Below are 12540 nucleotides of genomic sequence, written 5' to 3' on the forward strand. Positions count from 1 at the left end.
AGACAGAGAGAGAGACAGAGAGAGACAGAGAGAGAGAGAGAGAGAGAGAGAGAGAGAGACAGAGACAGAGACAGAGAGACAGAGAGAGAGAAAAAAATGAGCGAGAGAGGGGAGTTCATAAGAGATTTTAGCATGGTTTGATCGTAAACATTGTGTTGTGTTGTGCCATGTGTTGAGTTGTGTCATGTTTACAGGGTGTGTCCTTCTAACTAACTCAAGCCTAACACACCCTGCCCACTTCTCACCACTCTGACAGTCAGCACCACCTAACAAGCTCTGGGAGCTAACACAAGTCTTCAGCTCTCAGACAGGCTTACTCATCACACTCTGTGCCCCATACATATTCACCCAGATCTGGAGAATAAAACTGCATTGAAAAGGATGTCCATTGTGTTGTGACTGTGTGTTTGTGGCATCCTGTGTACATCCTAACCACTGTCATGGAATGCAATACATCTGAGAGGTTCAAATGAAACCATATGACTGTAATAGTCCTCCTCAGCCTGTTTCCATATGCTGCGTCCTGAAATATTGCAAGTTCAAATCCCCGAGCTGACAAGGTACAAATCTGTCGTTCTGCCCCTGAACAGGCAGTTAACCCCACTGTTCCCAGGCCGTCATTGAAAATAAGAATTTGTTCTTAACTGACTTGCCTAGTTAAATAAAGGTAAAGAAATAAGGTATTCATCCTACACAACACTACCAGCCATGCTAGATGTATTCTACACTATAGGCTGCAGTTTGGAAAAGAAACTCCAGCACATTTTGGATTCTCCGCAATGTGTGATCAAACCTAAGCCCTGACAAAGGTCTATTGATAGAAACATTGGTTGGCCACCCATGTTCGATATCAGTGAGAAGCATAGAACATATTCATAAGACGAATGGATATAGTGATTCATATAGTGTTTCTGACTGTAGGTCTTAAGGTGCTTTACAAGGTATGGGTGGGAAGACATCTGATTCACCACTAATATGTTGTCCCACTTGGATGGATGAAGCTCGGCAGCCATTTTGTGCCAGAAGGCTCACTTCATATTGCTGTATCAGCACTCTTTAAATGTCATCCCCTGATATAGGGAACAATTTCTTTACGGATCTCTCTCTCCTTCTCTTTCCTTCCTCTCCCTAGCTCCCTCTCCGTCTCTTTCCTTCCTCTCCCTAGCTCCCTCTCCGTCTCTTTCCTTCCTCTCCCTAGCTCCCTCTCCATCTCTTTTCTTCCTCTCCCTAGCTCCCTCTCCGTCTCTTTCCTTCCTCTCCCGAGCTCCCTCTCTGTCTCTTTCCTTCCTCTCCCTAGCTCTCTCTCCGTCTCTTTCCTTTCTCTCCCTAGCTCCCTCTCCGTCTCTTTCCTTCCTCTCCCGAGCTCCCTCTCCGTCTCTTTTCTTCCTCTCCCTTGCTCCCTCTCGGTCTCTTTCCTTCCTCTCCCTAGCTCCCTCTCCGTCTCTTTCCTTCCTCTCCCTAGCTCCCTCTCCGTCTCTTTTCTTCCTCTCCCTAGCTCCCTCTCCGTCTCTTTCCTTCCTCTCCCTAGCTCCCTCTCCGTCTAGACACACAAACACGCAAGCAAGCACATGTGTGCGTTCGTGTGCGTGTGGCTACTCCATTGGGTGCCAGCACTTGACCGCTAGCAGGACCCTTCCTGATTAGACAGCAGCAGTTATACACTGCTAAAGCATGTTCTTCGTATCATGGGGCTATGCTACAGTCTAAGCTATACGCTACTACGGTATAATAGGAAGAAAATGGGTGAATGATGTCTCTTTGACTGGGCGTTGTGCCCTCTCAGCACTCTCAAGGAAAATGAGAAAATAACAGCAAGAAAATTGACTCCTATATCTTCTCCTGCCTCTATTCCAGGCCTGCACGGACACCCACGCATGTACACACACACACACAGTGTATTTCCAGTAGCACCCTGGGCAGTGTGCCAGGCAGGCTTCAGAGAGGTGACCTTGAGACAGGGCTGAGGGGGGATGGAGGAGAAAAAGGGAGGGATGGATGGAGAGTTGCTGAAATGAGTGAGGGAATGGAGGGAGGGAATGAAGGATGCAATAGGGGTGTAAGGAATGAAGGATGCAATAGGTGTGTAAGGAATGAAGGATGCAATAGGGGTGTAAGGAATGAAGGATGCAATAGGGGTGTGAGGAATGAAGGATGCAATAGGGGTGTAAGGAATGAAGGATGCAATAGGGGTGTAAGGAATGAAGGATGCAATAGGGGTGTAAGGAATGAAGGATGCAATAGGGGTGTAAGGAATGAAGGATGCAATAGGGGTGTAAGGAATGAAGGTTGCAATAGGGGTGTAAGGAATGAAGGATGCAATAGGGGTGTAAGGAATGAAGGATGCAATAGGGGTGTAAGGAATGAAGGTTGCAATAGGGGTGTAAGGAATGAAGGATGCAATAGGGGTGTAAGGAATGAAGGATGCAATAGGGGTGTAAGGAATGAAGGTTGCAATAGGGGTGTAAGGAATGAAGGATGCAATAGGGGTGTAAGGAATGAAGGATGCAATAGGGGTGTAAGGAATGAAGGTTGCAATAGGGGTGTAAGGAATGAAGGATGCAATAGGGGTGTAAGGAATGAAGGATGAATAGGGGTGTAAGGAATGAAGGATGCAATAGGGGTGTAAGGAATGAAGGATGCAATAGGGGTGTAAGGAATGAAGGTTGCAATAGGGGTGTAAGGAATGAAGGATGCAATAGGGGTGTAAGGAATGAAGGATGCAATAGGGGTGTAAGGAATGAATGCGACAGGGGGAGGAAAAAGGGCTGTGTGTACGCAGTGTTGGAAAAAGGGCTGTGTGTACGCAGTGTTGGAAAAAGGGCTGTGTGTACGCAGTTTTGGAAAAAGGGCTGTGTGTGTACGCAGTGTTGGAAAAAGTGTTGGAAAAAGGGCTGTGTGTACGCAGTGTTGGAAAAAGGGCTGTGTGTACGCAGTGTTGGAAAAAGGGCTGTGTGTACGCAGTGTTGGAAAAAGGGCTGTGTGTGTACGCAGTGTTGGAAAATGGGCTGTGTGTTTCGCAGTGTTGGAAAAAGGGCTGTGTGTACGCAGTGTTGGAAAAAGGGCTGTGTGTACGCAGTGTTGGAAAAAGGGCTGTGTGTGTACGCAGTGTTGGAAAAAGGGCTGTGTGTTTCGCAGTGTTGGAAAAAGTACTCAAACATCATACTTGAGTCAAAGTATAGATACCTTAAAAGTGAAAAGTCACCCAGTAAAATAATACTTTATTAAAAGTCTAAAAGTATTTGGTTTAAATATACTTAAGTATCAAAAGTAAATGTAATTGCTACTGTATACTTACTAAAATAAAAAGTACAAATCATTTCAAATTCCTATTTTATTATTAGTGTGCCAGGGGCACACTCCAACATAATTTACAAACAAAGCATTTGTGTTTAGTAAGTCCGCCAGTATCATGACACAAGGCGAGACCCAGATGCAGACACAGGTGGCAGATGGTTGGAGTTTAACATGTTTTTTTTATTTTAATTTTTTTATTATATATTTTTCTCCCCAATTTCGTGGTCCAATTGTTTTTTAGTAGCTACTATCTTGTCTCATCGTTACAACTCCCGTATGGGCTCGGGAGAGACGAAGGTTGAAAGTCATGTGTCCTCCGATACACAACCCAACCAAGCCGCACTGCTTCTTATTAACACAGCACCATCCAACCCGGAAGCCAGCCGCACCAATGTGTCGGAGGAAACACTGTGCACCTGGCAACCTTGGTTAGCGCGCACTGCGCCCGGCCCGCCACAGGAGTCGCTGGTGCGCGATGAGACAAGGGTTTCCCTACCGGCCAAACCCTTCCTAACCCGGACGACGCTAGGCCAATTGTGTGTCACCCCACGGACCTCCTGGTCGAGGCCGGTTATGACAGAGCCTGGGCACGAACCCAGAGTCTCTGGTGTCACAGCTGGTCCGGCAGTACAGCGCCCTTAACCACTGCGCCACCCGGGAGGCCTGAGTTTAAGATGTTTAATAATTCAAAAAGGAGTAAGAAAGAGAATGGTCGAGTCCAGGACGTACAGAGTGGCAGACAGGCTTGAGGTCAAGGCAGGCAGAATGGCCAGGCAGGCGGGTACTGAGTCTAGAGACAGGCAAGGGTCAAAACCGGGAGGACTAGAAAAAGAAGAATATTAAAGGCAGGCGAACAAGAAAACCGCTGGTTGACTTACAAGTCAATATACAAGACTAACTGGCCCAGAGACACAGGAAACACAGGGATAAATACACTGGCACAGAGAGACAGGAAACACAGGGATAAATACACTGGCACAGAGAGACAGGAAACACAGGGATAAATACACTGGCACAGAGAGACAGGAAACACAGGGATAAATACACTGGGGAAAACAAGCGACACCTGGAGGGGGTGGAGACAATAACGAGGACAGGTGAAACAGATCAGAGGCAGTAGGGATGACCAGGGTTGTTCTCTTGATAAGTGGGTGAATTTGACCATTTTCCTGTCCTGATAAGCATTCCAAATGTAATGTAAGTACTTTTAGGTGTCAGGGAAAATGTATGGAGTAAAAAGTACATTATTTTCTTTTGGAATGTAGTGAAGTAAAATTGTCAAAATTATAAATAGTAAAGTAAAGTACAGATAGCCCCCAAAAAATACTAGGTAGCACTTTAAAGAATTTTTAAGTACCTTACACCACTGGGTGTACAACAGGAGAGAGAGGGAGAAACGAGACAAGAGAAAGGGGGAACAAGGGGAGATGAGAGAGAGGGGGAACAAGGGGAGATGAGAGCGAGAGAGAGGGGGAACAGGGGAGATGAGAGCGAGAGAGATATATAGGGAGATGAGGGATGGAGAGAAATGTAAGTGTGGGACTGAGATGGGGGGGTTGAGAGGAAGGAGATGAGGGGGAACAGGGGTGCGACAGGAGAGTTCCCTAGAGTCCTCATTACCAGGATAGGAATTATATTACACAGATTCAGAACATAAAGCACTAACACTACACTACATATCTCTCTCCCTCTCCCTCACATGCCCTCTCTCCTTCCTCCTGCTTCTACAGTTGAAGTCGGAAGTTTAAATACACTTAGGTTGGAGTCATTAAAACACATTTTTCAACCACTCCACACATTTCTTAGTTTTTGAAAGTCGGTTAGAACGTCTACTTAGTGCGTGACACAACAATTGTTTACAGACAGATCATTTCACTTATAATTCACTGTACCTTGTGAAGTTGCTAGAGGAAACAGGTACAAAAGTATCTATATCCGCAGTAAAATGAGTCCTATGTCAACATAACCTGAAAGGCCGCCCAGCAAGGAAGAAGCCACTGCTCCAAAACCCGCCATTAAAAAAAGCCAGACTACGGTTTGCAACTGCACATGGGAACAAAGATCGTACTTTTTTGAGAAATGTCCTCTGATCTGATTAATCCAAAAATATAACTGTTTGCCCATAATGACCATCGTTATGTTTGGAGGATTAAAGGAGGAGGCTTGCAAGCCAAAGAACACCATCCCAACCGTGAAGCACGGGGGTGGCAGCATCATGTTGTGGTGGTGCTTTGCTGCAGGAGGGACTGGTGCACTTCACAAAATAGATGGCATCATGAGGAAAGGATAATTATGTGGATATATTGAAGCAACATCTTAAGGCATCAGTCAGGAAGTTAAAGCTTGGTCGCAAATGGGTCTTACAAATGGACAATGACCCAAAGCATACTTCCAAGGTTGTGGCAAAATGGCTTAAGGACAACAGAGTCAAGGTACTGGAGTGGCCATCACAAAGCCCTGACCTCAATCCTATAGAAAATGTGTGGGGAGAACTGAAAAAGCGTGTGCGAGCAAGCAAGGAGGCCTACAAACCTGACTCAGTTACACCAGCTCTGTCAGGAGGAGGCTACCCAACAACGTTTGACCCAAGTTAAACCATTTAAAGGCAATACTACTAAATACTAATTGAGTGCATGTACACTTCTGACCCACAGGGAATGTGATGAAAGAAAAAAAATGAAATAAATCCTTCTCTCTACTATTATTCTGACATTTCACATTCTTAAAATAAAGTGGCGATCCTAACTGACCTAAGATTGGGACTTTTTACTAGGATTTTTTCTTTTTTACAGGAATTGTGAAAAACGGAGTTTAAATGTATTTGGCTAAGGTGTATGTAAACTTCCAACTTCAACTATATCTCTCTTCCTAATCTGCCTCACCGCCCCCTCTCTTTCAATTACAATTTTTGTTAAGAGCCTCAAGGCTGTCCTTTCCCAGAAGCCTTTGTTCCAAGAGGTGTCCTCGCCTTCCTTCCAGTTACCACTCTAACCACTCTGGGGACAACCTCCACTCACACACACACGCGCACACACATAGAAACACGCATGCACCCACCCACGCACACACACACGCACACATGCACACATGCGCACATACACACATGCACACACACACACAGACACACTTTGTCTGACCCCCATGGCTAATACACATCATCAGGGCCAATTATAGAATCTAATCCAGCGTACATGACTCAACACTCGGCACAGACTGCGACTGGATTTCAGAGGACAAGTGAGGACGGTGGACAGACATAACCTCAGTTCAACCTCACAGTTCCTCCTCCTCAACAAATAGAGGGAGACATTTTGAAAAACAAGGTCAATTCCTGTTGAAATGGGCCTCCAAAGCCTGACACAGAACATCAAAATTCCACATTTTCTTTTGCGCTAGCACTATTTCCAGATACAAACATTTTGAATGCTATTCCGGATTTATTTTATTTAATCTCTTTTTTTAATTTCTTATCTGTCTCGTTCCATGAACAGAGTACATTTTTGGTCAAATGAAACTATATGAATTTCACCAAATTTCTACATTATGTCCTAAAGAGCACATGTTCAACTTCAACTTGACTATAGTAAGGGCCGATAATGTGCCATTAAAGTAATATGGTGGACCGTAGCAGGGTTGAGGCTTTCATCTAAAAATCAGCAATAAGTGCTGTTGTGACAGGGGGAATGGTAACCTTTTCCCCAGGCTCGAAATGCTGGCGCGTAGAGCCTGGTAACACTGTGCTACAAAGTGGGAGAGGAAGTGAGACTGCTCCAACTTCATTTGAAAAATGGCAAAAAATACCATTCAAAATACTGTTTTATTACACTGACCATATTATTTTTGGAAAGCCCAATGGATTCTGAGTTTGGGCATTTAACGTTTATGTGTGAAAACAATTTCTGAGACGTGTACTTTCAGATATTTCCGAATCCCACTTCCTTGTTTAGTACACTTGCGCTATTCGCACTCTGAAGTCCACAATGTACAATGTAGGGAGCAGGTTCTAAGGGTTGTGCTAGACAGTGATGGACTGAGAGATCAGCCAATTAAAACCAGTGGTTGTTTCAACTGCTCTTGCCATAGACTTCCAGTGAAGTCCCGTGCTGAATCTCTGTAAAACCAGACGGTTTGACATAGAGAGAGTCTGCTGGTGGATGGGATGAATGGAAGCTTGTTGTGTGCAACAGGGAGGGGCAATTGAATGATTGAATGCCAGCTTCTCGGTTGCTTTTCAATTGTTAAAAAAATTCTAGTCTATCTATCTATGGGTAACAGGGGTGAAAATATTATGCTCGAACGTACTCAATTTTTCACTACAAAACACTAGAAAATGGACAAAATGAATAGAACCCTCTCACCTGCTTTTACACTATGATTTGACTGTTCATATTTTATTTTGAAATAATCATTTTAAGAGGAATCGTTTCACCATATTAAAACAAGAGTTCAGTTCACGTAACAGGGTTGACCTTGAAATGAGGGACAGACGTAAATGGAACACTAATCACATGAAATAAATAATCATCTTCAGATGTATAAAATGTTAACAAGATTTTTTTTTTAAATGCAAAATGCACTCTATTCGTGGAATGCCCCCATCTTCTTGCATTTCCCGAAAGTCTATCATCCCACACGCACGTTCGCACGCAATCCCAAGCATGCACAGACATAGCATACCTGGTAGGGGTAGAGTGTGACTCCTCCTCCGTTGGTGCGAGACATGTACTGGTGAGCCTGCAGTGCTGCTGTACTCAGCACTGCTCCGCTCCCAGCATTGTTCCCGTTACTACCGGGGCTGTTGGGCGGCTGGGCCGACGGGACACCGGTGGCCTTACTGGAGTGTGCCGGGGAGCCGTTCCTCCTCTCCACCCCGAGGCCCACTCCTAGGGAACTGGGCTTGGAACCTTGGCGGGGTTGCCCTCCCTGGTGCACCGGGGATGGAGCCGGCGATGAGGACGCCGGGGCCGGCGCAGAAGAGGCTGCATGGGTGGATGTTTGACCCACAGAAGTTGCACCTGGGCTGGGGTTGGAAGCAGCTTGGCTGAGGCTGGAGAAGGACGCAGTAGAGGACGTTGGAGGCATGGTAGGGTGGTGTGGGTTTGGACGGGGATGGGGGTAGGCTGCTGCGGCTGATGGGAGGTAGGCCCAGTCCCATGGGGCTGTGGGGCCCTGTGGAGGGCCACTGTGGCTGGGCAGGGTGGGGGGCGAGCTGGGGGACAGGTCCCATTGGTCCATGGTCAGCACCATGTGGACTGCTTCCTGTTTCAGCTGGGTCAGGTGGGTGGAACACACGTCACAGCGACTGTCACGCTCATTCCAGGCCCGCCCCGAGCTGTTGGGCACCTGAAGCTTGTCGTGGAGGAGCAGGGAGAAGGACGGATCCTGCAGAGAGAGAAAGAAAGAGCTGGTTAGTTAAATGATTTCAGTCATTTCAGTAATTCATATGGATTGCTATCACTACATCTAGACACTGCACAGGACTGTAGAGCTCAAAGACGCTGTGGTTGATTCTGATGCTAGTGTAAGTAAAGCAAACAATGCAGAAGCTTATATGCACATACACAGACACACACACACACATATTTGAGCACTTTGAAGCTCTCTGTTCAGAGGAATAAAACAGCCAACTGAACAAACAGAAACGTCTTTCTCCTGCCTGACTTTGTTTGCTTGTTTGGTTAAGCAGAAGAAGAAAGACAAAGGCAAAACTCATTAACCAAGTTGATCAGAGAAAGATAGAAACTAGAGACAGAGAGAAAGAAATGGAGAGAATGGGAAAAAGGAGAGATAGAGGGGGGAGAGACAGATAGAAAGAGAGGGAGGGAGGTTTTCAGTGGCTGGCAGGCCTCACCAGTAGACTCCTAACCAAACGTACAGCCTGCAGACACACACAGACCTGACCACAGCAATAAATTAACAAAATGAACAAACAAAAACACACACATCATACATGCACGCACGCACGCACCCACACACACATACACCCACCCATTCTATTCTATTCCCTCAGCAATAAATGATATGCCTGATATAAATGAGCTGAGAACACTCCCTCTCTCTCTCCCTCCCTCTCTCTTCCTCTCTACTTCTCTTTCTCTCACTCTCTCTCTCTCTGCTTGACTCTCCCTCTCTCCATCTCTTTCTCCCCCCCGCTCTCCCTCTCTCTCCCCCTCTCTCTCTCTAAGTCCCTATCCCTCCCCCTCTCTCTCCTCCTCTCTCTCCCCGTCTCTCTTTCTCTCCACCTCTCTCTCTCCCTATTCATAACATCAAACAGAATGATGACTGAGGGTGAAAAGGCATTCGTCCTCACTCGGACACTCTCCTACATGTATAAAGCCTGCAGCCTGAGGCCAGCGAAATTCTCTAGCACACCGTCCACTATGACTCCAATATGTCTATCATTAGGGAAGGGTGTGTGTGTGTGTGTGTGTGTGTGTGTGTGCGCAACGACGGGATTCCTATTGGAGCCATACATGAATGACTAAGTCGTTTTGGACAAAAGCACACACACACACACACACACACACACACACACACACACACACACACACACACACACACACACACACACACACACACACACACACACACACACACACACACACACACACACACACACACACACACACACACACACACACACACACACACACACACACACAGGGCTCTCTGTCTGATCTTTTTATTTATAGACCAAATCAACACCACTAAACAGGGCCACACTAACACACACTCACACAGTTTCCTCCTTAACACAGCTCAATGTAATGGGAGCTGGAATGAGCTGTGACCAATTACCCTCTGTGACACACACATAAACAACCCAGCTCCTCTGGTCCTGCTCAGCTAAGGGTTGCCAGGGAGGGACGGAGAGTAGAGCACATCTGGAGACCTCCTTCCATAGAGCTCCCTCACCTCTAAACCCTCCTTCAAACCCATCTGATGTGACCCAATAATGACGTCCTTCTTTACACTATTATTCCAGGATTGTTACAGCTGTTATCTCTACTACTTTTACACGTATACTACAACTAGTAATTACTACTACTACTATTATATAGGCACTATACTACTACTGTACTACTGTAATAGTCTGAAACATCTCAGACCCACTGTAGGATGTATGGCAGCTGTAGTACGTTCCTCATTAAACAATAATCCAATGAAGACACACACACACACACACACACACACACACACACGTCTCAGCCAGAGAGACTACCCTACCCTCTGACATTGTAAACTTTTCCTTTATACCAAAACTAGCTCTTACAGACCATACATCTACTTAACAGGACAGCGTTTGAGTCAATGGGCAGTGTTTATGAAATGCTGTCTGAATAAATGAATGTGATTTATTGTCAACCAGAATGTCAGTCAGGTCATCACTAGTCACCACAGCCACAAAGTCAGAAGGCTGTTCGACCAATTAGTTCAGGGAGTTTGATGACATGCTGACCGGCTTGCAGGGTTAAACGAGACACGCAATTCTTTTATCTATTAATCCAGCAATGATTTGGTTATTTGTTAGATACAGTAAAACCAACAGTAAAAATGCAAAGTGTTAATTGGATGTTTCATTCAAACGTATCATGATGTCTGCCTTTGACTCATAGCTATAACAGGGTTATTCCCATATCTGCATTGTTTTTTCAATCACATGTAGACAAACAAATTGACTTCTTGATTTTTTTATTTATTACAATCCACAAGTAATACGTACAGTTTCACAGAAATGTTCACAAATTGGCATTTTTTGGCTGATTGAACATGAAACCTCAACCCTGTTACTTTATTTTGGCACCGAGGCACTTATTATAATCAGTTATTTATGTAACTTAATATAGCCTTGCAGTCCGCCTACAAAGGCATAGTCTTCAAGCTATGGCAAAACATTTCATCATAATAATACTTGATTGGACTTAAAATGCACTTTCCTAGACACCCAAAGCTCTTTACAGTGTAAGGGGAAACTCACCACCCTCACCCCACTCTATACAGGGGAAACTCACCACCCTAACCCCACTCTATACAGGGGAAACTCACCACCCTCACCCCACTCTATACAGGGGAAACTCACCACCCTCAACCCACTCTATACAGGGGAAACTCACCACCCTCACCCCACTCTATACAGGGGAAACTCACCACCCTAACCCACTCTATACAGGGGAATCTCACCACCCTCACCCACTCTATGCAGGGGAAACTCACCACCCTCACCCCACTCTATACAGGGGAAACTCACCACCCTAACCCCACTCTATACAGGGGAAACTCACCACCCTCACCCCACTCTATACAGGGGAAACTCACCACCCTAACCCACTCTATACAGGGGAATCTCACCACCCTCAACCCACTCTATGCAGGGGAAACTCACCACCCTCACCCCACTCTATACAGGGGAAACTCACCACCCTCACCCCACTCTATACAGGGGAAACTCACCACCCTCACCCCACTCTATACAGGGGAAACTCACCACCCTAACCCCACTCTATACAGGGGAAACTCTCCACCCTAACACCACTCTATACAGGGGAAACTCACCACCCTCACCCCACTCTATACAGGGGAAACTCACCACCCTCACCCCACTCTATACAGGGGAAACTCACCACCCTAACCCCACTCTATACAGGGGAAACTCACCACCCTCACCCCACTCTATACAGGGGAAACTCACCACCCTCACCCCACTCTATACAGGGGAAACTCACCACCCTAACCCCACTCTATACAGGGGAAACACACCACCCTAACCCCACTCTATACAGGGGAAACTCACCACCCTCACCCCACTCTATACAGGGGAAACTCACCACCCTCACCCCACTCTATACAGGGGAAACTCACCACCCTAACCCCACTCTATACAGGGGAAACTCACCACCCTAACACCACTCTATACAGGGGAAACTCACCACCCTCACCCCACTCTATACAGGGGAAACTCACCACCCTCACCCCACTCTATACAGGGAAAACTCACCACCCTAACCCCACTCCATACAGGGGAAACTCACCACCCTAACCCACTCTATACAGGGGAAACTCACCACCCTCACCCCACTCTATACAGGGGAAACTCACCACCCTAACCCCACTCTATACAGGGGAACTCACCACCCTCACCCCACTATATACAGGGGAAACTCACCACCCTCACCCCACTCTATACAGGGGTAACTCACCACCCTAACCCCACTCTATACAGGGGTAACTCACCACCCTAACCCCACT

At 46.3% G+C, this 12540-nt stretch overlaps 1 protein-coding gene across 1 annotated transcript in view; it reads right to left on the bottom strand.

Moving 5' to 3' along the window:
• LOC135526040 (kinesin-like protein KIF26B) overlaps positions 1-12540 on the bottom strand; it is a 172933-nt gene that overhangs the window by 98228 nt on the left and 62165 nt on the right. Inside the window, 1 exon segment of the mRNA XM_064954070.1 lies at positions 7972-8676. Within this exon segment, the coding sequence (XP_064810142.1) occupies positions 7972-8676 (705 nt within the window).

The sequence above is a fragment of the Oncorhynchus masou genome, chromosome 32 (assembly GCF_036934945.1).
Source record: "Oncorhynchus masou masou isolate Uvic2021 chromosome 32, UVic_Omas_1.1, whole genome shotgun sequence".
Lineage (NCBI taxonomy): Eukaryota > Metazoa > Chordata > Actinopteri > Salmoniformes > Salmonidae > Oncorhynchus > Oncorhynchus masou.